This window comes from Corvus hawaiiensis, chromosome 7 (genome assembly GCF_020740725.1).
Source record: "Corvus hawaiiensis isolate bCorHaw1 chromosome 7, bCorHaw1.pri.cur, whole genome shotgun sequence".
Classification (NCBI taxonomy): Eukaryota; Metazoa; Chordata; class Aves; order Passeriformes; family Corvidae; genus Corvus; species Corvus hawaiiensis.
Window position 1 is genome coordinate 17,770,462 of NC_063219.1, and position 26,541 is coordinate 17,797,002.

Sequence of the window (26,541 nt, forward strand, 5' to 3'; positions counted from 1 at the left end):
ATCCCAGATCCTCAGAGTCACTTCTCATTAGAGTTTTGGTCAAAATAGTCACTGGTTGAAAGGTCAGAACTTCAGTGACTGAAGCTGACTTGGCAAGTCAGGACTTGTCTCCAACATATTTCAGAGGTTTGAAAGTTGTTATTTTACATCGCTCTTTAATCTGAAGGTGCCAAAACTAGCAAGTTTTTTAAAACTTTGTTTTTTCAGCAGTAGGTGGCACTACAAAGTTTCATAAATATTGTAATATAAATTAACATAAAATTATATGCACATAAAATTATTTTTAATAAAATTGAAAGTATATCAGAATAAATTATGATAATAAAATAAATATTTTTCTAAATATTACAATTGAGAGAAAGTCTAATGCAAGAATAGGAATGAGAATGCCTAATATCAAAATGGCAACATGTAACATTCTCTATCCTTTGTAAAGTACCACCTCGAGTTGTTCTTGAATATACTACTTCAGCTACTTTGAATTTCCCAGAAATTGTATGTATCTCATTTGCATATAAAATGTAATATTGCAATAATGAGAGTCAATAAATCTAGAATCGGTACTTTTTATAAGGTAAATGAGTGTATACAAACAGGAATAGGGCAAATGGAAAAAGCATTTGGATTTTTCTTTTGTGGTCAAAGTTTATACTTAACAAGCAGAGACTAGAGCACTACGTGTGGGGTCATATTCCTCCACATATACTACATGGGAATGTTACTATATCCCAAATAAACTCCAGGACCAAAAAGATGCAATGTTAATTGAAAACATTTTCTTCAAAACTTTACTATATAAAAATCTATAAAGGGCAACTCACAAACCAATCTGTGTTTCCAGGTATTTCAGATTGTCTGGTAACACAAAATAACAGCATCACAAAAGTACTAAGGGTACTTTGTTTCAGAAATAATGTCATAGACCTCATTCCTCAGCGGTGTACAGCAGGAATAATCCAGTGAGATGCAGCATTTTCATTAAGCTGATTTTTGGATGACTGCCTTCTCATTAGAAATGAAGTGCTGGTCTGCTTGAGCACAAGGTGTGAAGAAAGGAGAAAAGAAATTAAGCAAGGAACACAAATGAAATATATAGTCAATGCTCTTTTATATGGCCTGACCAGAAAGTGTCCTTGCCATTTTTTTTCACCCCAGGCTCCAAGCAAGCTGCTTGGCTCTGTATACTATTTCTGCACTACAATACAACCCATGCCAATGCCTAAGAGTCACACTTTCTTTTATTTTGTTTTCTTTTAAATAAAGCATGTAGGAAAGACACTTTTATAGCTTCACAACATTTTTCATGAACTGATATTGGGTATTACTCCTTTTGTGCTAAGGTGGTCTACTTATTGTTTCTTTTACAATACTGAAAATGTCAAAAGCTGGTACTTAATAAAAACATAATTTTCAAGGAGCTGGCATCAGCTGCATTCAAAAAGTTTTTTAACTTCCAACAGCCTGCTTCGGTTTCTAAGTTGTAAAGTCACACTCTTGCACCTTGAAGGGCAAACCTGAAAATGAGATCTTCACCCTAGCTCTGTTTAAATGGCACTAACAGCTCAGCAGCTGTGCATACCCAAAGCAGGGTCTGAGAGAGACCCAGCGGAAAGCACAGAAACTAAGCACCCATAAAGGAATAGGGAGATTTACCAGGTTTAGTAAGAGTGTCCTAACTCCACACTATTTGATTCAATTAGATCATTGAAAGTAGCCTCAGAAATGGGCTCAAGGAGTGACCAAAGGATCATCTGAAAGGTATATATTGTCATATAATGTCAGCCAGGCTACACATGCAATGGCAGCAGTCAGACCCTTTTCAAAGTGGTATTCAGTGCACTGAATTAACTGATTTCAATGGGAGTTCAGCTTGCTCTCTGAGTAATGTAGTTTACCATATAATGACAGGTGCTTTAAGATAAGACACTGCAGTAACTTGGTAACTCTGACACGCGTGAGGATGCCAGCCTGTGGCCTGTCGGCTCTAAAGCATTCCGCCTTACTTTTGGGCATGCTCTGACACGTGCTTTTTTACTCCTGAAAAGTGCTGGGGGCTCTGGCGCGTTGTTAATATGTGTTGCATATTAAATAGCCGAAAAAGGCAAAAAGTTGACAAAATGGTATCAGGACTAGTACCACTGCCGCTCCGAGGGGAACCTCGCCTGGAGCTACCAATTCCAAACACTTCGTGTCTGCCGACCCCGAATCTCCCGATGTCTTTTTCGGCTGGTTCGACGGCTCGTTCGGGACCCCCTGTCCGGCAGCGGCAGCCGGCGCACACGGGGTTCTTCCCGGAGCTCTGCCGTCCCTCCGCGCTGCCCGCCGGGCTGCCGGCAGTGCTCCCTGCTCCAGCGCCGAACGCACCGGCCTCGCCCGGAGCAGCGGCGCTCCTCCACTCACCGACGGCACCCGGAGCAGGGGCCGCCCGGCGGGCGCGGGCGCTGGATCGCGGGAGCGCGGACGGGGTGCCCGGCACGGCCGCCGCCACTGCCGGGAAAGCCGCCGCCTCCGCGGGTCCCGCGGGCGCTGAGTGGCTGCGCGGCCGGGCCGGGGCGGAGCGGAGCGCGGGGGCGGCCACCGTCCCGGCGCGGCCCCGTCCCCAAACAGCGCTGAGAGAAGCGGCGGGCGGTGCCGGGCCAGCCGCCGCCGCGCCGTGCCGGCTCCGCCGTGCCGGCCCCGCCGTACGCCCCGGCCCCGCGCCATGGAGATCGAGCCGGCCGCCGCCGCGCAGGTGAGAGCGGCGCCCGCGGCCCCGGGCAGCGCGGCCCGGCCGGCGCGGCGCGAGGGGCGGGGCGCCCGTCACGAGCCCGCGGAGCACGTGGCGCCGCCCCGCCCCCCGGAAGGCGCTGAGTCACGGTAGGGGCGGGGCCGCGCAGCCCCCGCCCGCTCCCCGCGGGGGGGCCGGGCCGGGCCGGGCCGGGGTCAGCGAGGGCCGCCCGCAGCCGCCGCCCGCAGCCGCCGCCCGCAGCCTCGGCAGCGCGCGGAGGGCCGGGCAGGGCGAGGGGCCGGAGCCGCCTCCGAGGGAGCGGCTGGGGAGGTGCCGGCGCCGGAGGGGCTGCCCAAACCCGGTGCAGCCTCGAGTCGCTGCCCCCGGCGGGCCCGAGCGCTCCCGTTCCGCACTCGGGTGAGTTACCGCCGCTTCCCGCTGCTGCAGCCCGGGCCCGCTACGGGGCTGTTGCACAACCACGCGCTGTCCCGGGGCGGCTCTGGGTTCGCCTTCGGGTCCGGATCAGCCTCGCACACGCAGCCCGAGGAGCCCGAGCTGGGCTGCCCCGGCCGGGGCGCGCCCCGGCACCTCCGCCTGCTGGAAACGCCCCGCCAGGGCTTTGGGCACAGAGCACACGGAGCCGGGGTGGCCTCTCCTCGGGCGAATGTCCTGGAGGCTCAGAGGTGTTTGTGGTTTGTATTCGTGTGCTGTGGAGCCTCTTCTCTCGAAGCCTGGGGAAGTTCAGTACTGTTGTGTTGCAAACTAGTTGCACAAGAGCTATGTGAATAACTGAAAACATGCTTGAACTCCATTATAAATTTATATAATTGTGCTTTTCTTGGGCTTTTAAATAGAAATGTATCCTTATCAACAAAGTGCTAGGTCTAAAGAAGTAATACTTAAAACTTGTTCTGGATCTACTTTAATTCTTTTTTTACTGCAAAATTAAGACTCAAGTGTTCTGACGGTCTTCTAGTGTGTGTTGGTACAATATACGCTATGCAGTAGAGTTTCATCTAACATTGTCCATTCTTTAGGATATATAAGTGGGTACTTCCTACAGGGACTATCACTTTAGCAGTATTGGATGTACCTTTTTCTGTTCATTGGATACAGTTCCTTTCAAGTCTTGGGCTGCTCATAGCTCTGCTTGGCCCATCTGTTTTTCTAGCCCTGGGTAGCACAGCCATGACCTCCACCTTGCCTCCTCAGTTTGTTGGAAAATACTGCAGCAAAAATCACTGTCTTGGCCTGTGCTACGTAAACACCCTGTGAATTTGGTTTTGCCTATATTATCCAGGCACTTTTGGTCTCATTCCTAAGGGACTCTTGACAGACCAATTCCTGCATATATGCTTTTGTACCTTCTTCACCAATCCACTGTGACTTCTCTTCCAGAAACCTTGCTTTTGTTACTCGTTTGCCTGCTTTGCCAGACCCTCTCTACTAAGCCACCTGTTACACTTTTCCTATCTGAGCTCAGCAGCTGCTGGTTTCTTCTCTTGCAGACCTGCCTGAAAAGGCACTGTGTTTTTTAGATAGCAACTTATCATGATGTTTGATATACAGTTCTGAATGTATTCATTAAATGGAAAATTCACATACCCTGTACCATAAAATGTTCACTCAGAATGAACAAAGGGGAACACAATTTCATTTAGCCCCTCAGATTTTGCAAGGCAGCAGATGGGAAGGGTGTTCTTAGTGTCTGTGTGTCTGGTAGCAATTGTCATTCCAGTAAAGGTGAGTGTGCAGGGATTGATCGAACTCCTTAACCAGAGTGTAAACCCTCTGCTTTCAGCTACATACTTCTGTGGGAGTTAGCAGAGCTATTGCCTGCAATATTCTTGTAAAAAGTATTCCCTTGTTGTACCTTCCTGCCTGGAAATAGGATGCACCTCTGTATACAGAGGTGAGCTGAAACGTTGCTTACATGGACCTCAAACCATCCAAGAAAAAAGATTGCAATGGAACAAATGGTCTGGATGTTTCAAATCACACTTGCGAAGGCAGGACTTAGTAGCTGTTCCCTTCAGTAAATGTGAAGTTATTGAAATGGTTGCTTGTAACCTTGTAAAAAAGCTCAAAAAAGCTCCTTAGTTATTAAATTTTGACCCTCACAACAAGAGGGCAAAAAGAATTCCCTTTCCAACACAAATAATGAAGCTGTGGGTTACACTAGAGTGGAAGTAAGACTAATTACAACAATTGGCAAAACCAAGTAGACAAATAATTGAGTGTACATGCAAGTGTATCTGTTAGGGTTTTTCTACCTAGAGAGCTGTCCTGAAGAGTCTCCAGCTCAATTTGTGTGATCTCTTCAGTCTAGAGGGCTTTAATGAGGAATTACACATACTTCTCTTTTTCTTGTCCTGCTGCATTAAATTGTTAAGTGAGTGGGTTTATTTTTATTCTCTAATAGCCTCTCATTTCCACATGAGGGCAGATTCTGTGGGAAAGTCAAACAAGTAGCCCACTCAGAGCTTTTTGGGTTGTTGTTGTTTTTTTTTGTTTGTTTGTTTGTTTCTTGATAATGAGATTTAATAACTTTATTGAATAGGAATATCTGATCAAGATCTTTGTAGATATATCTATTCATGTATGTATGTGGATAAGATTCAGAAATGCCCATATTTCTGAATAGATTGTTAGCTACTAAAATGGAGGACGGGTTTGGAGGAAGGAGATGAGAGGGTGGCACAAGCACTTCCTTAAGTAAAAATGCATTTATTTTGACACTCCCAGTAGTTCTGTGCTCGCTTTGATATCGAGCTGTATTGGTAAAGCTTTCTTTCCTTCAAAACTCACAAAAGAATATCTTTCAGTTAAGCCAGTGTTAGATATAATGCAGTGTAGCATGTTTGGCTGGAATGAATGTAGCCTAGCAGGAGCTGATCTTGTCAATCCATTGAGGAGAACAGCTAATTGGATACTGTTATTAGTGTAGTAAATATCCATCATATGAATCCTGTTCTGTAGCTTGTCTTTAAAATCTACCAAGAACTTACAGTTGTATTGGAAACTGGGGGAAGTGCAAGTTCATTGTCTCAGAAAACCTGACTATCTGACTTGAAGAAATTAATTTTTAGCTCTCAAAGTTGGAAAAGAGATTGGCTTTGAAAGTTTATTGGGAAACGTTTGAAAGAGACCAAACTGGAACAAAAAAGAACACTCATTGTCTGTAGAAGGCAGCTGGATTTTCTTGTGTGCTTTAAAGAACTTGAGAAATTTTCATAGGACTGTGTGGGCGGTTAGGAAGGTTTGTGTACACTTCCCGCTAATGTTCATGGGCAAGAATAAATTTTGGCTGTCTCTTACTTTTTTATTTTTTAATTGAAAAATATAGAGATGGTATAATACTCATCCTGAATAAAAATGCAGTCGGTTATATATAACCCTGAAAGACAAGGAAGTGGTTGAAAATTATTATTGTATCTATTGTTGGACATGAATACCCTTTTGATTTCTTTTGCTTTCTTTACCTCTTAAATTTGCAAAGCAGAAAAATACTTGTTTGGTAGGTACTGCTACTTTCATGATCCCGACTAAAATGAATGTAGCAATAGCATCTTGAACATGCTTATTTTGTTAAAAAAATGTCAGATACCTTTGTGGAACATGCTGGACTTTGTGAGGTGATGTTGAGGAACACTAGAAGTGGAAGGACCTAAGTAAAGTATTTGTTCTAAGTAAAATTAATTCATATTATTCCTTACTTGAGTTTTTCATACATAGTTGTAAAATTTTGTTGTACTTGTTCCTTCAGTAGAACTAAGAAAACTCAAAACAGTGAAAGCTGTTGGAGTTTGTCTTTGAAAGCTTTTGGAATGCAGTAGACTTCGTAAGGAGAATGAAAATAGTCAATTGCAGGCTCAGAAAAGGGTGAACTTGAGGGAGAAAGAGAAAATATAGGAAGTCCAGATGAAGATGCCAGTAAATTATGCCAAGTGTACCCATACCTGTAACACTGGGTGTGTGATTGATTGTGAAGAAGAAATTAGTTGGATTTTTGTACCTAGAACACTGCTTCTTCCTTTTTTTTCCTCTTTGCAATTATAAAGATAAGCTTTAAAATTACTAAACCATTCACTAAAATTAGGCCAATTTGTGCAAGTGTGATGTATTTACAGTGATTGTCTTGGCTGAGGCCAATGCAGTACAAGTTCAGACAGTAACCCATTGGCATGAATTAAATATTAATCCCCTGCTGATTGAGTCACAGCCAGCAAGAAGTCCTGCAAAGTCTCCAGGTTAATCACCTGGTTAAAGTTTGCTTTGGCCTCTATCTCATTCCAGCCCTCAGTAACTTATTGTTTTAATATAGCACATTCCTAGAAAACTTGAAAGTGTTTGAAGTCTGTTTTCTGACCCAGTATATTATACCAAAGTTGGACTTTGCCACAGAACGCTGCTTTAGGTGAAGGGGAAGGAATACAACACGTTGGTCGGCTTAGTCCTTTTTCAGCAATAAACAGGTTTAATTGGTTTTGAAAACACGCTACCTCTGCATGTCTTTGAATATGGACCAATGAAAAGTTGTGGAGGAGGAGCTGGAAGTCATGACTTTGAATTTGTGTTATCCAAGGATGACTGATATACTGTGAACCACAATGCCGCTCAGGGTTGCTCAACTGCAATTCTTTTATGGCATATTTGTTTCATTAAGGTAAACAATTAAACCAGTGGTAAGAGCTGAAGGCGGCAGTGCTCTCTGTAGTGGATAAAACTGCTGAAAACCATGGAAGGGTTATCTGAAACAGACACCGGCAAATGCATTTCAATTAAAGATAGGCAATGTGTACTTTTAGCTTTCCTACCCTGTAACTGCTTTCTGTGCAGGAAAAGCAAAGCCAGTGACAGTCACACGTTAATTGGCAGGAGTAAGAATTTAATTATCTTGTAGGACTTAAGTTTTTCTAAAGTGAAAGAGCAGTATTACTGCTCTGTGCAGCACAGTAGTGAAGCAAGCACAGTAGTGAAGCAAGCACAGGGACAACTATTTTACTGTTTATGATTTATAGATACATATTTCTTAATTTTTCTTTACCATTCTTTAAAATAAGGAAATAAAATATACATTCCCCAGCAGATTATCTTGTTTTAATATTACTTTAGTTTTACTTTGACATGCATATGCCAACAGTGTCCATTTCAAATGGAAGCGAAGTCTCTCAGAACCATACATTTAAATTAAGTATTAATTTGGCACCATACCTTTAAATTAAGTATTTATTTGGGTAACCAAGCAATCTGTAACAACATTTAGTAAGGATAAAAGTGTTTAATTATTTGACTGCTTTGGAGAGGAGCATTTGTCTTTATCTTATGAAGGATCTTCTGTTTTCTGTCCTATGCCATTTTGAAATCATGGTGAAATATTTTCTCTGTTTTCTTTAAGTAACACATTGATTTTTCAATGTAACGTGTCAATACATTGGCTTTGTATTTGCCTCTTAATTTGTATGTTAATATTCACTTTAAAATTCACTTTAAAATAATCAGATGTTTTCATATGTTGTTCTGGAGATCTTGGAAAGCTATTAGGAGATCATAAGAGTGTTAATAACTCAAAGTTAAGTTACCATTGTCTTACCAGCAGAGTATAACTGCTGCTCAGTAGTATATTATTAAACCCTAGCACAAGTACTAATTGGCAAAGCTCTAGTAGAATGGGTATAGCTTAGAAATAAAATTTACGTGTCTGCAATTTATGTACTACAGATACAGTTGAAGTTTATTATGTCAGTTCGGATTTCTGATTTTGGCCTGATTAGCTGCAGTTTTTATACTGGGAGGAGGGAATATAAAACAGTGTTTGTTTAGCAAAGTTATTTGGAAGGTATTGTAAATGACTATTAATGTTTTCTATCTTTAAATGTAAACTAAACCATTCCTATAGTTAATGTCTTCATTGTCAATGCTGTTGCAGTACTGAGGGCGTTGAAACCACACAACTTGGTACATGTCTTGCAGTTAGACTTTTAGCCTAACTCCTGCAGTATTATTATTAGCAATATAGTTAAAAAAGAGAAGAGAAAGGAAAAGAAAGTTCCTTTAAGGTTGAAGTTGCAGCAACAAGTTATGTAAGATCAGTTTGAAACCATCTCTTTAAAACCTTTTAAGGAAGTATCTTCTGTATTGCTATGAAATGTAAAGATATCAATCTTTCTGTCCACGCCACTACTTCTGTCTTGCAGTTTCAAAGTTTTATTGCTGTTTGCTATATTGATTTTACATGCTGTCTCTTGTAAGTATAACAAAAATTCCAGTCGTGGAGACAGCTTGCGAAACAAAGTTTGCATAATTGAGAAATTGACTCAGAAGGAGCTTGGTTGATAGTGTGCCTGTAAGAGGACGTTTGTTTTATGATTAAGGGTGTGTCTATTTGCTGTGTTTGAAAATTAATATCTACAAAATGTTAAAGCAGTGGCTTTTCAACAGCTGAGTTATGTGAAAAGTTGCTATGACTTTGATTTGTTTCCTGCTTAGGTCATCACCACTGTTTAGCTGTAAAGAGATGATAAAAAGATCCTGGGGGTTTTTGTTTGTTTGAAACCTTGTGGTAAAATTAGTATCTTCCTACTTCTTGCTGTAATTAGAGTGGAACAACTCCTGTGCTGCTTGGGTTTCCCAGTGGGAGATCCCTGTTCAGAATTCTCAGGCAGCACGTGGTTGATGCAGGTCTGCTGCTCGGAATGCTGCCTGCTCCCATGTAAGGTGGCCAGTTGTAAAGTTTGCTCTGCAGCTGGCCGCCTGGGCGTGGGCACGCCATCATTTCTTCTTTCTACCTTCAGGAACTGTTTGCTTGAGTTATGTGCTGTTGGGTAAGAAGACTGAATTTTGTTCTAAATCAGGGTATTTCCAGTTGTATTGTGTGCAGTTATGTGACGAGATGACGTGTTCCACAATCAGCTGGGTAGCAGAACAATGGACAAGAGAGGATGGCAGGGATGAGTGAGTGGCTCTAAAGGCTGGTGCAGCTCAGCTCAGATGGGTAAGATTTTCAGATGCTTCATGGCTGGAAGGAGAGCATGGAGACTGTAGCAGCAGAGGTCGTCCAAGATCTGTCAGTGGGACTATTCCATACCAGTTTGTGACACTAATGCTTGACTTCACCGCTGTCACAGAAGGAGTCACTGGTATGTCTGCACCAGTGCAGACATGAAGTCATGAAGTCATGACTGCATCATGGAGTCATGAAGTGTCCTTGGTACAAGTGTGCTGTAGACCCTGATGCAATCTTCTGTGTATTACTTGACATGAGATGCAGGGACACGTTTTCTGTTTTGTAACACGGACTTGTATTCATGCTGGGCTTTGTTTCCCCTGTAGATGGGTCTTGAGCAGATCTGTGTCAGCTGAGGAATTTCTGGAAGATTGTCTCACTGATATTTGTAAAATAAATCAAATGATAGCATAATACGAAAACTAGAACTTACATTTGAATCTAAAACGTGATTTCTGACAGGTGGTCTTCCACATTATTTAAATTTAATTCTTTGGTTCTGGAAATGCACATCATATTTATGTGCCTTATAGCTGTGTAGGTTGTAACAGAGAATTACAGCACAGTGACTTCTGATACTGTGCTTTCTATTTTGGTTTTAATATTTGAACTAGAATGTTATCAGGTTAATTCTTCAACTAGTATGAATTGTTGTGACTCAAGTGAAATGTTGTAGTGCCATGGAATGTGTGATCCTTTGTCATCTACTGCTTCAGGAGTCTAGTCTTCACTGACCACTCTTGGGAATCCTTGCTCAGCTAACAGCTAGCGTGTACGTCTCTAGACATCTTTCATCTCTCAAAGTTTCTTTTTGTTGGCAAAGGGAAGAATGGAAGCCACTTAAATAATAAAACTGTTAATGGAGTGCTTCAAATTAGTCTGAAAAACTCTCACTAAGGTCAGACCCATAGAATTATTTTTTGATAAAATGGGCTATGAATCTACTGTATAGTCCAAGGGGACAGACATGGAAGAAGCCCCAAGAAAAGTGGTGGGTGGTGGAGGCTCTTGATTTGGATGGAATGACACAGTTACTGATGGTTGAGTTCTGCAGTTTTGTTGCTCTTTTGAAGATATTGAGCATTACTTTGGCAAGAGGTATAAAACCATTTACCTACTCTGGTTTATGCCTTGGAAGATGATTTAGATCCTTCTGCTTTCAGAATTTATAAATTGAAAAGTGAGAGCTGGAATGCACCACACAGACAAAGCTTTAGTTTTCTACCCAGTTATTGTTCACTTCCTCAGTGGGTTTTCCTGTTTTAAGCAAAAGCTGTCGTTGTGGACAGAAATGATAAATTGACATATGGGTGCCTGACTTGTTGGGCCTTATTGGGCTTTCTGATTTAGTTGTTTAACTTTGCAGGACCTTCATGTGAAAGAGCTTCCTGAAGCCTTTGTGGGGGCCCATGACTTCTAGAGGCTTGCTTTTTTTGCAGATAAATGTGTGGATTACAAGTGCTTAAGAAAATGAGTAAAATCTACCCTTGCTTCATTCTATGAAAGGATAATTCATGTATCTTGGTGTGGCTAGAGAAAGGGGAAAAGCTATATAAACTCCTTTAATGCAAATTAAATAATGAGTTCTAGGATGCATCATGTAAATTTAGGGAGGGTGGTTTTGGTCATCAGTTCACAGTTGAATGGTATTATTATTGACTGAAGTATGTCACTAATGAAGGCTGTTCACAGTGTCAAACTAAGTTCATAGTGTCATTTAACCGTGAATTACTCTTTTGGAAAGATCTTGCCAGCACAGCTAAAATGTGCCCCACTGGGTATACCTTTCTCAAATCTGTTACAATTCTGTACTGCCCAGTGGTGAGCAGTTGAATAGCAATGTATTTTTGATCTCTTTCCTGGGTTTGGTTTCTTTTCCCCTTGCAAAAACTAAATAATAAGTGTATTAGAGACTGAACACTCCAAAAAAACCCCCGACCCTGCTTATTTAGTCAAAACTGTGCACTGACAATGAATTCCCAGCACAATCTCTATGGATTATGTATGTGAAAAGGGCACGTTAATTGCAGGACTGACTCACAAGAGTATTTACCACCTGTGCCCCACAGACTGCAGTGGGAACTGTGTACCTGTGTACTCTGCCAGATGTGGGCACATCTGGAGCAAACACTATTCCCTGCAACATAACCCTATTCTTAAGCTTTTAGTCTTAGGTAGTACTCTTGGCTGATGAGGTGTTCGTATGGAATTTCCTTGATGCAGCCATAGTAGATGTCTGTGTTTCTGAAAGGGGGCTGCTGGGTATGTGCTGGCAGGACACTGGGTGAACCTCATTGCTTTCTAACTCGCCCAGACACTCTAGTTGCTTGCCATTGTAGTTTGGTCCACAAACAATAGCAAAGCAAGTTGCTTGTGAGATCGTGAGGTGGAAGTCGACAAGATGTGTAGAGCATGCAGTGTCCACATCCAGGCCGTGGTGCAGCTGTAGTGACCCAGCTGGTGCTGTCCCTGTAACTTGCCCAGCCATCAGCAAAACGACAGCTGGAAATGGGGTCCTTACACTAAGGTGCCAATGCGGTCAAAATGTGTAGTACAAGGAAGATTCTGAATAATCCTGGAGAATATATGGACCCTCAAACAAACACACAGTTTTCATGTTGGTTTGAAACCTGCTTTTCCAAAATGTATGAAGCAAGAATAGTGGTTAATAGGTTATAATCCAAGATTTATACAACTTAATAAATGTTACTTGCAGTCGTTTAGGTTCTTTTCTCTGTCCCTATGTTCCTTTTGCTTCCTGATTTGTTTCATTGGACAAAAGAATGTGCTGTAATTTGACTGCATCGTGTTTCCCAGATGACTGAGCCATTATTATAAACAAATCCTCTTGTGTATAAACTGGTGAGTATCCTGTGGCAATGTCTGCAGAGTACATGTTTGGCTGGGTACAGCAGAATAGCTTGAAGATAATAATTTAACAGGTAGCTGTTTTTCAAGTAGTGTAGGTTCAATACAGAAAATAAAGTAGGGCACAAAGGCTTTTGTGTTCTTATGGTTAAAAGATCAGCAGTATTTTTCTTATATTATTTCTTTACATATTGGGGGGTTTTGTTGTCATATAAATGACAAAATTCAATAAATGCCTGTTTTATTATGATGCAGTTTTAACTTGGGAGAAAAAAAGAAACGCAAACATAAATAAAGCATTAAAGCCGTATTTCATTTCAGGAAAAGCTGGTCTATCTGAGATGGCTGCTGTTTGAATGCCTTTCAAAATGGAGTTACGTGGTGCAGTACATGGTGATTTAGACAACAGCTACAAAGTCGGCCACAGCAGAATCACTCACTTTACTTGTTAGGGCAGCACAGCAGAATTTTGTTGATGTATCAAGCATGCAAAAACAAATAGACAGACTAACCCGGTCTTAGAAAACAATCCTGTATTTTTGCCAGCCTCCCAATTTTATTATGCAACTTGTGTAATAGATTTTAACTTGAATACATATTAACTTTTTGTGCTTATTGACTTAACTTTGGAATGCTGCTGATGCAAGATAAAGAAATAGCAAGTCAATAACTCTGTTAAGCTGAAAGAGGGATCCAGAATTTGAGTGGAAGGGACTGCAGCACTACCAGCCAAATATACTGTGGAAAAGTGATAGTTGGATTAACACAATATAATTAAGACCGAAAAGGGAAAAACAGAACCCATTTAACCAAAACAGCAAAGCTCTGAAAACATGTACGGCTCATTGCTTTAAATACAGATGTTCCAGAAAGCACTCTGGGATGTCAAGAGTTTTAGGACTAAGTTTGAAGAAGTGAGATGACAACCATGGACGTTTTTAGCTTGTTCTGAGCAGCCAGGGTAATACTTATAAATATGGGCATAATTCAGTTTATTCAAGAAAAAATCATTGTCATCAGTTCACCATGTTGAACCTTACTCTGTCTTTTCCCTTTGACTAAGGCATAAATAAGGGAATTTGGAGCAGATACACAATGCATGTTTGATCTGGTCCTCAGTACCAGAGGATAACTTTGGAAAAACCAGGTACTGGGCAAAGAAAATAAGTACTAATGTCAGACTCAAGATTTTGCTTTCTGTAAGCCATGCAAATGAGACAGTGGGTTTGGAATTTTTTTTTTTTTTTTTTTAAAGTATGTTGAGGTGGGATCAGTCTAGACTTCATTCAGCCCCTGGAAACCAGCACTCCATATTAAACTCCTACTATTTTAAACCTACCATCTAAAATATGTATTGATTAAACAATTTAGAAAAGCACAGCTGCCTCTGGAGTGTCTGAGATCATGAAACAGTCTTCTGCAGAAAGATCTGCAGCACTGAGCAAGAATCGCCTGATCTGTTGTACCATAAATGGTCTCCTCAGGGCAGACCAAATGTGGTAGGAAAAGGACATAGATGTGTATTTCTGGCTATTGATGATGAGATTGATGAGCTAGAGAGGAGAGTGTTGCTCCTGCTGCTGTGCCCCAGGCTGGGAGTGCTGTGAGGCACTTGCACATGTCCAGTGTTTTAAGGAGTGGCAGGGAGGTGGGGATTGATTGATTTTGCAGAAAAAGAGAAGACTTGCCAGAGTGAAGAAGTAAACTCTTCTGTGTCCTTCCTTTTCCTCTTCTTTGCTGTGTTTCTGATGGTGTTTTTCTTTACCTGCTTTGGTCTTGCTTTACTGTTAGCATTAGGATTTTGCAGATCTGGGAATTGAAATTGAGTTAGTACTTTAATGACCATAAACAGCCTTCAACAGGTATTTTTTATTGCAGTTACATTCTTGCTCTTCAGGCTTAAAGAAACTTGTCTTTTCACTATATGGGGTGTATTTTTTATGAGGTGTATTTTTTCCCTGGCAGTTTGCAAAGCTTGCTTGCCATGGGATGTGTATAAGAAAGCCATCATGTTGAGAGCTGTACATAACGTACAGGCTTAGCCTTTGTTGATACCATTCCTAAATAATCCACCTCTGAGAGAAGTTGTTTCTGGAGTGAGGGTTGGGAGAGTGGGTGAGTAGTATCCAGAGTTGTACTTCCAGCCAGGCAGAACCTCTCCCCATCTTTGTCAGAGTGATGCCCTTAGACAAGGCTTGTTGTGAATGCTGGACAGTCCAGCCAAGAAATTTTTCAACTAATCTAATTTATAAGAGTAGATCCTGGCAATTTTGCATTTATTAAGAGAGCATGCTGGAATACAGTGGGAGGTACAGTTTGAAATACGAGATGCGTGTTAGGAGAAAATAGAAATTTGCATACATACACTTAACATTTCAGGAACTGATCTCATCTGGCTCTGTTGGGGCAGAAGAATGTCCCAAGACGGATGGTCAGCATGAACAGCATTTAACAGGTTTATTTTTACAGACAGGGAGTGAAAATTCTCTTGCAATATCACTTCTTTAAAGCTAGGGCTTTTCAACCCTTTTTGAGTCCTTTCCTAGTTAAGTTAGCCTGCCAGGGCTTTAAGAGTGTTTTGTGGCTCAGGCATCCAAAGACTTTAGGACCAGGAAGAGCAAATGGGCATAAAGAAAGAGAAGCAGACTGGTGTAGTGTCAAAACATACTGGTTTAGTGTCAGTGCAGTCCCACCAGTATTAGGTGGCACAGGTATGAAAGACAGAAAAAAGACACCCCCTTACATCCATCCAAGCACCTTGTTTTCTCCCAGATTTCTTAGAAGGTCTTAGTGAAAAATATGGTAGAGTCGACAGCTCTGCAGGGCAGTCAGGGATTTGACCTTGTGTATTCACAAATCGCAGGCTGCTGTCATGTGGCTTTGTTTGACAGCTGTCTGTTCTGTCACACTTCCAAACCCTGAATTCAGATGTCTGAAATTGCTGTTGTACCCCTCTGCCCGCCAGTGTAAATAACTTCTGTCATTCCCTTTCCCCCATTCTTCTCAATTGTTTTTAAAAAGTTTGGGTGTTGGGCTAACTTCATCTGCTTTCTGTGCCTTCTCTTAAGCGTAAGGCTTACGTGTCCAGAATTTTGTTCTGTAATTGTAAGCTGTAATAAAGTAACTTACCTTGAAAAAGATTTAGAGAATGAAACTGTAGTTACAGAGATGCCAGAAATAATCTGAAAACATTAAATTATTTATAAATAATTCTTAAAAACTACTTGAAAAAAATCGGTTTCTCCAGAGGATGAGACATTCAGCTGTTGCTTCCACTGTGCTTTTCTTAAGTGGTCAGATGCTTCCAGCTCCTCTCGTACTTGCCTTATCACTTGATGGCCTCCTTTTCATTCTTGCCTTGAAGTATCTTGGGTCCTTGCGCCTGCGTCACTTCCAACACGTTTTTTTGATTAAAGCAAAAATGTAAGGTGCCTTTTTGTTCATTCCCTTCACTTTCTGGAAAACAGATAAGAATTGAGGGATACTTTGCCCTGTCTCCGTGAGTAAGGTGTAGGAATGCTTTCCTGCTCCTTGTGCGGTGCTGGTCTGAGCTCCCTGCTGGATGCAATGGCCATTGATTCTGTGCTCTTCTATTGCCTCATGCTGGCATGTGAAACCATCTGTCTTCTTGGGGTTAGGTGCTAACAGATCATGGGAAAGGAAAACAAATCCTTGTCTGGTGAGAGATTCTGCTCACGTTATCTCAGTTTATGGTGCAAAAGGCATGACTTTAAGAGGTTAATGCACAAACCCCACAATGTGCTCTGTATCCAGAGGATAGCTTACAATGGGTTGAAGGTGCTGAGGTACCATGTTGTTTCTCTGCTGACACTTGGGGTGCTGGATGTTTCCATTCTAGCAATGCTACCTGTAAATGGCTTATATTCCAAACAACACCAAAACCAGTCAGATAAACCAGACAGGGATGAAACAAAAGATCAGCATTTTGTTTAAAGCACGGAAGTCAGTCTGTGAAAGTAACGTGGAAACAGGGTCTCTTTCCTTTGTTTACCCTTCTGCAAATGTTTGCTTAGGAGCAATAAGAGTTAATTGTCAAACTTTACAATGAGATTTTCTCATAAAATGTATAACAGACTCTGCCCAGATGGCAAATGCTGATATGTAAATCTAAAACATGAAAATTTCCATTGGGGGCCAGATGGTGGCTTAATGTGAATTGTTTAACATTTATGTTTATCTTATTAAAAGTGCCTTTGTATGTCCAAACTAAGCTATCAGTGTGATAGGAAGAACATATCACTAAATGAACAGAAAAATCAAACCATCAGTACAAGGCACCTCCTGCTTACATGGATCATGGGAAAGCAAAGCATGTCTTCTGTTGAGAGAAGTTGTTTCTCTGTCTTCAAAATTGCAAAGAAAATGTTAAAATCAAATCACTGTGTGTCTGCTTGGGAAAAATCTTAAACCTGTACCATTTTCTCTGAAGTTAAAAATGCTGGACAGCAGTGGTACAAAAGTTGAATCCCATAACGTATTTGCCCTTGGCCTAGGCGTTGGTGTTCAGTGGGAAAGAGCTGAGCTCCAGGCGCGGGGGAAGCACCGCAGCTGCAATCCCTCCTGGGCACAGGCCTGGCTCTTCCTGCGCGGCCTCTTGGCTCTGCCAAACCCATCATTTCCTCTGATGCAATCCAAGGAGTTGCACAACAGAGGAAAGAACAAGCGGGCACTTGTGGAGGCTGTCACATGAGGCTGTGCCTTTGCAGTAAATGTGTCTGATATTCAGGGAAGTGGTCAGCCTGGCTCTGCAGGGCAGCAGCCAACTCTGGGTCAGATGAATCTTTCACAGGACTCTCAGTGCACATGTTCCAGTTTGGATGCCAGTCTGTGCTCACTTGTCCCTCCAAATGAGTCTTTCTGAGACCAGCACATTATGTTGAGGCACCTAAAAACCAGCAGGTCACTCTTGCACGGGAAAGCCTTTCACAGCTTTAGTTTAAAGACTCCAGGTGTCAAGTACACAGCTACTTTTGGGATACTTTCACAGTAGAAGGGGAAAATTGCTTCAGTGATGAACTGAAAGTAGAATGCTTGCCTATGTGGGTACCTGTGTGTATGTCTGTGCTGGTGTTCAACAAGGCAGGGAAATAACTTAAAGAGGAAGACTGTGGGGAGGCTAAAGGAACAAAATTGCAAAATGTTTGCTTTAGACTGCAAGGTTTTTTTTAAGAGTTCTTGGCCACTACCTCGTGCTTGTGGTTGTGATTCATTCCTTAGTGAATCACTAGTCGATGTTGACTCCATTAACTTTGACCTGAGGCTTTGGACTAATGACCAGAATATTTTTTTTCTTGAAAAGGGTGGTATTACTAAAAGCATTGGCTGAAATCATAGATAAGTGTTTTAAGTGGCAGGTTAATATTTAAATCAGTGTGCTGTTAGATACTACATATCAGCTTATTGACCAGAAGAACACTTCCTCCATGTAGCCCATTTATGCAAAGAGTAATTAGTTGAATTGTTATTCAAAGTTAAGACTAATATTGCTGTAGTTATGTACAGCTTCTCAAACTGAAAATAGGAGGGCTCTTTTCTAGTTACATGGTGGTAACAAAAATAAAACAACTCATCCTTTTGGTTTTAAGCATCACTAACACAACAACTAAATAAAATTAAAAAGATGCTCCTGACAAGCATTGCCCTCCAGGGTAGAGCATGAGACTGTTTGGCAAAGCTCAGCTCTTTGCCAGAGATAAAACACTGACCTAAATATGGTCCCTTGAGAAATGGTGACGCAAGCCAATCAGTGCTGTCACATTTATCAAACAACAGCTCAAGATCCTGACAATCCTGATAAGCGGGCAAGCATACTCATTCAAAAAAGAATCCTGGTTGCTGAACTGATTGCTGCACACACACAGAGGCAGTGGTGTACAGCCACAGCATTTTCTTTGGTCAGCTGGTGTCTTTGGGGACATCTTATCCCACAAAGGAGGCAGCACCCAAAGCTACTTGCTTCGATCATGAATCAGTAGAATGGCTGACACATGTAATAGCTGGGTCTTGTGTTTTTGTACTAAGGCTGTGTGGATTGTCTTCTTAAGGAAAATGTGTTTTGCCTTCTGTAGCTCTTTTTTTTTGTTCACTTTTGTTTTTCATGGTTTAACCTGAAACTGAGCACCAGTTCTGATATTCTTGTACAGCAGTCTGTTGCAGCTCATAAAGGAAAGCAGCTCTGCTAATTCACAGCTTTCTGCATTATATACACACAGGCACACACAAAAAAATCTTTTGAGTCACATTTTTAATGGTGCTTTGTAAATGAATAATTCAGAAGTGAGCCCTAAAATCCAGATCCTGCAGTTTTATCCAGAACATATTGCAAATGCTCAGAGACTAGGAAGCACTTTTGGATCTGCTGCAGAAGGAGACACTGAGCAGCTGGTAAACTACTGGCCCTTAATGAAGCTATACCATATTGCAGTATCTCCAATTACTGCAGAACTTAATTAGTTTGTTTTACCCTGCCAATCTGGAAAAAACAAACATTGTCTTGGGCAGCCACTGTAATAATTTCAGCTTCTTCATTGCTGGCCATTAAAGCTGAGTTTGGTGTCTCCCAGCAAGGTATATTAAATATGTTTTAGATGTGGAAGTGCCTGCATTGTGTTACACAAAGATATTTTATGTAGTTATCCAATTTTAGTAAAAATACATTTTTTTAATTTATTAATAGAAGTCGTTCATGCCAAGTGAAATGAGGACACTGAATTGGTTTGTTCAAATGTGGACTTGGCCTGAAGCTTTTTGTCATAGCTATTGTACAGACATGATCATTTTGAATGGCAGCATGAGTTGGCATGCAGGTTACTTTGCTTTTCTATTTGAAAATAACCTTTAGAGAGAAGGGAATGTTTTAATTTGATACGATGGCAAAAAAATTGTATCTTGGGTGTAGAGCTGCTGAGTGAATCAGGAAGGTTCTGTTTAAATGAAATGCAGTGTTTGGTGTATTACTTGTAGGGTGTTAATCTGATGAGGATGACCAACACTGAACATTATTTTCACATGCTGCCCAAAGGGTAATTTTAAGCATAATGAAACATGATGTAAAATCAAAAACTTCCAGGCACCAGCTGAATGGTTGGCTGGTTGGTTGGTTGAGAAATGTGGCTACCAAGTAATAAAATTCTATATCGGCAGGCATACAAATTGATAAATTTTGGGTGTTAGGTTTTCTTCATAGAAGAAAATACTCTAGACTTCAGCCCTAAAAATATTGACTATTTGAACAGTAAAAAACAAAAATAAAATAATCTACTAACCCCCTTGCCCTCCTCCCCCAATAAAAACCCCTGATGCAATAAATTAAAAGTATTTGTAGACAAAGCAAATAGTATCAAACAATTGCTTTTTCCTAAATAGCAGAATTTCATTTGTCTCCTGAAACACTACAGGTGCAAGGGCAACTGATTTCCAAGAAATCTAGGTCATTGTTAGCTGTCTGACAACAGTGGACTCTGATGAGCCAGGGGCCAACTGGTTAACAGTATCTGAGACCTTGCGACCACTGTTTATACTCAGCTGCTCCAAACCAACCACATTTAGAACATCAACACTGACTAAGCTTTAAATTACAATTTCTAGTAAAAGTCTTAATAATTGTCTTGAGTGCTAGTGATGTTATGTCACTTGATGTCTTTGAAACCAGATTCTCTGCTATCTCTGAAGCTCTGTTCTGCTGATCTTTAAGATCATTAATATTCCAAAACGCATTTTGCAGGATGGCTATTATTGTTACTTCAGGAAGCCTCCATCATGTTTCTTAGTCAGCTTTTGCAGTTTTACGAGAACGTGGAAAACAATGTGCTGCACGGTCAAACTTCACAATTTCTCTCTTTTCTCATAAAAATTACTTTCTTTGTGACAAATTCATTCTGTATCTTCATATTTTTTCTAAGTTGAAAAAGAAGAATATATTTATCCTCTGGCTAGTTCCTTTATTACCTTACCAGTTGTAATAAATTCTCGGTTTCTATGAGCCTGTGTGTGGGCCACAGAAACCAAAGCACCAGGTCACACACTTCAGAAAGGTCATGTAGAACCGTATTTTATTTTGGTAATTTTGTAGGATTAAGAGAATAAGTTTCAGTTACGTAAGTCTACCTATTTGACACAGAGATTAAAGCTTTGCTGTTGTTCTAAACCAGGTCTGCTGGGGAGGAACTTACTTTAAAAAAGCACTTCTGTTGCAGGACATGAACTTGATCGACATCCTTTGGAGGCAAGATATAGACCTTGGGGCAAGACGTGAAGTTTTTGATTTTAGTGAGCGACAGAAGGAGTATGAACTCGAGAAACAGAAGAAACTTGAAAAGGAAAGACAAGAACAGCTCCAAAAAGAGCAGGAGAAAGCCTTGCTGGCTCAGCTGGAGTTAGACGAAGAGACAGGTGAATTTGTTCCCGTGCAGCCAGCTCAGTGCCTTCAGTCAGAAGATACTGAGCCATCCGGTGTTTTCTCACAGGTAAACTTCAGTGTTCTGAGTGTGTTTAACCCTTTTTCCGTTCACAGGAAGGCATGATACTAGTGGCTGCCTAAAATGAATTTGCGTGTGTTGCTGTAATGGAAGATCCTCAGTTATTCAAAGACGCAGTAACCTTTTTTCATAACTTTCCTATTTAGGCCACAGAGCCTTCAAAACCAGAAGCAGAGGCCTTGTCCTTTGATGACTGCATGCAGCTCTTGGCAGAAGCATTCCCATTTATAGATGAGCATGAGGTAAAAATGCACAGTACCATGGTTTCATGGGTGGTCTTCCACAGGGTCAGTCTCACATCTTCTCTAAGATTTGTCTTCAGCATAAGACTTGATTTGTGATCTGAGTATTTTCCTCAAGCTGGCTCCAGCTGGCATAGAAAGCAGTGAGTAGGCTTGAGCCTATTTTTATATTATTCCATTATTTACAAAAAAAGAAGCTTTTCTTAAGAAATACCTGTTTGTTCTGCAGAAATGGTAGAACTCCAAAAGCTGGATTTTTGCTTTGGAAAATGCACATCTAGTTTTTTGAATGAGTTTTTTAGTTATCATTGTTTTGTTTGGCTTTTTAATTTTTTGCTTAAACTTTTCAGGCTTCTTCAGCTACATTTCAGTCACTGGTTCCTGCTCAGGTCAATAGCAACCCAGCCTTCATTTCTTCTGATCAAGCTCAGCCACCTGAATCCCCTGATCTAGTTCCAACCACTGATGCAGAGAATATGCAGAACATAGAGCAAGTTTGGGAAGAATTATTGTCCCTTCCAGAGTTACAGGTTAGTATGATAAGCACCTGAAAAGCAAAGCATGATATTTTTGGAGGACTATAGTATTTTGGAGAAGGCAGTACAATAGCATCTGAACAGATGGTGATAATGACAGGTTCTACACCTGTAGGGTGCTTATAACAATATGAGCTTTAATTTTTTCAAAAATAATATCTTGAAAAACATGTAGAAAGAAGGAAATGAGTTGTTTATGGATAAGCCTTAATGAAACTTCTCAGTCAAAACTTCCTCTTGTTTAGCAAGTCACTGTTTGCCTCTGTGTGCAACTTGTTACAGCGTGATCATGGTTAAAATTCAGCTGCTCAAAAATGGACACTTCTGAGTCATGGATCTACAACAGGAATTGTTTTCACAAGTGTTATTTTAAATAGTAGGGGGCTTTTTGGCAGTGTCTGTGTGAATATGATTACTTTTGATTTCAACTTTTATCTAAGGAAAAGGTTTTTTTTAAAGCTGATAATAGAATATATATTTAGGTACACAAAAGAGTCAGGTATATTTATATAAATGCTGTTTATATATATTCAGTAAAAAAAACTTGTGTAATGTACACGAACTGGATATTTCAAAAGAACAAAAAAATCACTTTGCTAATACAGAGGATATGTAGGGATTTTTAGCCTATCCTTATATTTCTATTTCCCTTATATTTGACTATAAAATTGAATAAATTTATTTTCAAATATAATACTGTAGAATGTTATCATGCTTTCCAGCATGATGCTGCTCTACTTTATGCTATTAATACAAGAGATGATTGCTTGGTGAAATACCCATAAATCTGAATCATATTTCAAAAAAATTAAGTGAAAAACTTGGAGGAACTGAGCTTTTCCTGCCATTCTACCTTTTCCCTTCATCTTTTTATATTTTTTATATTTTTCTAGTTTTCTAACCTGATTACTGTGGTAGGCTTAAAGGACCCACATAAGTAACAAGGGCAAGTGGCTGTGAAGAGGCAGCAGTGATGGTGAAAATACATTAAAAAACCAAACTAAAATAATTTATTGCAGTAATTCTGAATAGTAAGTGAATAATTTTCTGGAAAAAAAAAGATAATTAAATGGAGGGCACTGCCTGTTACAAATTATGTAGAGAAATGGAAAAATAGAGCTCTCACGTTCAAAATCTTAGCTTAAACCTTGAACAACCTCTAGTTAAGTAATCAGTGTGTGGACCCTTCTTCAGAGAAACAGAATCATTTTGATAATTATCTGATTCCTGGGGGACAGCAGGCCTGCTTATTTCAACTTCAGTTAAGCAAGTGCCCCACCCCATTGGAAAGTTGTTCTTGTAGCCTGTGAAAGCCCATCAGTGGAGCAGTCTGATGCCAGCTGTTAGAGTGGTGTTAGCCAGCTGAGCAAAAGTGTGTTTGCCAGGCTCCATGTTAGTACTGTTCTTATTCACCAAGAATTACATTTCTCTCTGCTGAACAGCTACTTCATTCAGTAAATCCTAGAAGAATCTTGCTTTTGAGGAACTGCGACATGAAATCAATAGTGTTAGAAGTAATTGTTTAGTATAAATGCTCATTAAGTCTTACTGAGGAATTCCACATTTCTGTACCCATGCCATTCCTAGCAGTGGTGCTTGTGAGAAGTTCAGACCTGGCAGCTCCAGGATCCCCACAAGCAGTTACCAGAACAGGAGGGCTCCATGCAGTTTCCATAACACATTGGAATGGGTATCTTCAGCATCTTGCTCTGAGCTTGAGAGGCTCTGCTCTCTTAGTCTAAGCAGCTTTGTCTAGAACAAGTTATTTTGTGCCCTTCCTTTGGTATCTGTCATCTTCCTTGATTACCTCTCCACAGTACAGGGGTGCTGTAGTCATCTAGACTATAGCAGTGTTATAAAACCCCTTTATGTCTATGCTGATTGCCATTTAATGCGTGTGGGTTGTAGAAAAGGGTTTTATCAATTGGAGACGTGTTGCTCAACTTCTCCCTTGCATTTCCCATCTAGTGCCTGAACATCGAAAATGATAACCTGGCTGAGGTGAGCACAGTCACGAGCCCTGAAACCAAGCCAGCAGAGATGCACAACAGCTACAGTTACTGCAGCTCATTACCTGTACTGAAAAAAGAACTTAACTGCAGTCCAGATTTCCTGGATGGTATGGAGGGCCCCTTTTCAGGCATTTTGCCACCAGAAGACACCAACCCGCTGAGTGTGAACTCTTTAAATGACACGTCCCCTTCAAACCCCGATTTCTGTGAGGATTTCTACACCACCTTTATTGATACAAAGGCGAACGGTGATGCAGCAGCAAGGAACACTATCAGTCAATCCCTGGCAGAGATTCTAAGTGAACCTATTGATCTTTCTGACTTCGCACTGTGTAAAGCTTTTAATGGCAGCCACTCAGGGACCAGAGCAGAATGTAATGATTCTGACTCTGGTGTTTCACTGAATGCAAGTTCCAGCGTAGCATCGCCGGAACACTCTGTGGAATCATCTGCCTATGCAGATAAGACTTTGGGTTGCAGTGATTCTGAAATGGAAGACCTGGATAGTGCTCCTGGAAGTATGCTGCCAAGCAGTGCTAGTGTGTACTCTTTGCACCTCCAGGATCAGGTGTTTTCTTCCTTAGGGCCAAACACTCAAACACCAAGTTTGCCATGCACAACCACACCAAAGAAAGAACCCCCTCTGGCTCCCAGCCAACCCAAAGCTCCATTCACAAAAGATAAACCTCCAAGCCGCCTTGAAGCTCATCTCACAAGAGATGAGCAAAGAGCACGAGCTCTGCAGATCCCTTTTCCTGTTGAAAAAATCATCAATCTCCCTGTTGCGGACTTCAGTGAAATGATGTCTAAGGAGCAGTTCAATGAAGCCCAGCTTACCCTTATTCGAGATATACGCAGGAGAGGCAAGAACAAAGTGGCTGCTCAAAATTGCCGTAAAAGAAAACTGGAAAATATAGTAGAACTGGAGCATGATTTGAGTAACCTAAAAGATGAGAAAGAGAAATTGCTTAAGGAAAAAGGAGAGCATGACAGGAGCCTTCATCAAATGAAAAAGCAATTTACCACCTTGTACCTCGAGGTCTTCAGCATGCTACGTGATGAAGATGGAAAGCCTTACTCTCCTAGTGAATATTCACTGCAGCAAACTAGAGATGGCAATGTCTTTCTTGTTCCTAAGAGCAGGAAGTCAGGGACTAAACTTTGAAGGGCAGTACAGCTGGCTACTGCTCTCTGAGTTACTATTTTTGTATCATTATCATGATAGTTTCTACTGTGAGGTGGAATGCAAAATTAAGTAATATTTGTCAAGTAAGTCTATGCAATGATAATTTTAAAGTTGTTAATTAGTTTATGGAAGATGCAAGTTGATAATTAATCATGTAATGCAGATGGGCATATACAAAATCTTGAATCTGATTTTTATAACAGACATTTCCTTCTTATAGCACCACTTTGATTAGTTTCCATATATATGTAAATATTTAAATATGCCATATTTATATACTGTTCCTATCTATTGTTATATTCATAGATTTATTTGGTATATATATAAATGATTTTAGCCTTCTAAATATAATTTCTTGCAAGACAACCAGGATGGCTTCTGATATTTTTTATAAATATGCAATAGTGTTTCCCATTTTTCTTATACATTTATACTTGCTTTATATTTAATATATTAATTTAGTATAAAAGTTGACACTCAGTGTTTGATTTTGCTTTATCAGCTCATTAAACTTTTTTAAATCTACTTCATACACATTTATTTCCCTAAAGAAGAGAAATCCTCGCTAGTTTTCCAAAGCTAAGTCTTCGTGTAGCATAATAACCAATCACACAGCAGTGTCAGCATTACTAATGCTTCATTCAGCTTCATTTTAATAACCTTTGGAAAGACCATGTAACACAAAGTTTCAAGTCTATGCTAAGCTTACATTTTTGTTTTCCTTGAACACTATGTAAATTCATGAGATCTTTTCTCCAAAGGCTTTTAAAATCTGATAAAGCATTGTCAGCATTATGCCTTTTTCCAGCTAAACTTGCTGTATGCTTTTGAGCAATTCTCCTAGAACTACACTACTGTGCTTCTGACTTCAATCAACGAGCATCACTTGTCCCTGCTGTTACTTTGGTGCTTACGGAAAACTGCAGTCTAGCAGCCAGCCACCTGCACTGTTTGGAATCTCTGCTCAGTGAATTGAAAAGCTTTGTGGAGTTTAAATTATTATTTATAAAAGACTAAAGAATGGGCAAATAAATAGCATTGTTTTGTTTACTACTCAAAGGAACGCATTTTGGATTTTTTCAATACAGAAAATGCGTAATTTGTAAGACATGTTGATCTGAACATTAAAAATTTTATCTTCATCCCTGTGAAAATTCTGAAAGGCATGCTTGATCTGAAGTGATTTTTTTCTTGCCACTGAGGACCTATATCATTTTAGGAATTTTATCTATTGCAGTGTTACGCATAATGTCATTTAAATAGATAAAAAAAAGTTGCTCTGCAACTTTATTGGTACATATTTCCAAAATAAGGAAATGGAGGTGTCGAGAAAGGGTAGAATAGGACCCACAGAGATGGTTTAATAATACAGTAGAAGAGGTTTAAAAGAGGGATATCAGATTAGGAATCCAGCCTTCCATTAGCTCATTATTCACAAAGTTAGGTTAAGTAAAATGATACAGGTTGTTCCTGAATTCAGTCTTGA

General features: G+C 40.5%; 1 protein-coding gene across 3 annotated transcripts; it reads left to right on the forward strand.

The window, feature by feature from the left end:
- The first annotated feature begins 2,713 nt into the window (after positions 1–2,713).
- On the forward strand, positions 2,714–26,217 carry NFE2L2 (NFE2 like bZIP transcription factor 2). Of its 3 annotated transcripts, none has more exons than XM_048309474.1 (5): positions 2,714–2,731; positions 20,798–21,067; positions 21,226–21,321; positions 21,672–21,851; positions 23,826–26,217. In XM_048309474.1, exons 2-5 carry the CDS (start codon positions 20,801–20,803, stop codon positions 25,032–25,034), a joined length of 1,752 nt encoding a protein of 583 aa, XP_048165431.1. In that variant the 5' UTR covers positions 2,714–2,731; positions 20,798–20,800; the 3' UTR covers positions 25,035–26,217. The 3 variants fall into 3 exon arrangements, with proteins under 3 accessions (XP_048165431.1, XP_048165433.1, XP_048165432.1); XM_048309476.1 differs by lacking the exon at positions 2,714–2,731 and adding an exon at positions 2,974–3,124; XM_048309475.1 differs by lacking the exon at positions 2,714–2,731 and adding an exon at positions 3,372–3,390.
- Positions 26,218–26,541: the final 324 nt, after the last annotated feature.

Coding starts and splice junctions, on each gene's coding strand:
- NFE2L2 (XM_048309474.1), top strand. CDS start 20,801: ATGAACTTGATCGACATCCTTTGGAGGCAAGATATAGACCTTGGGGCA. Junction 21,068..21,225: donor CATCCGGTGTTTTCTCACAG/GTAAACTTCAGT, acceptor TTTCCTATTTAG/GCCACAGAGCCTTCAAAACC. Junction 21,852..23,825: donor TGTCCCTTCCAGAGTTACAG/GTTAGTATGATA, acceptor TTTCCCATCTAG/TGCCTGAACATCGAAAATGA.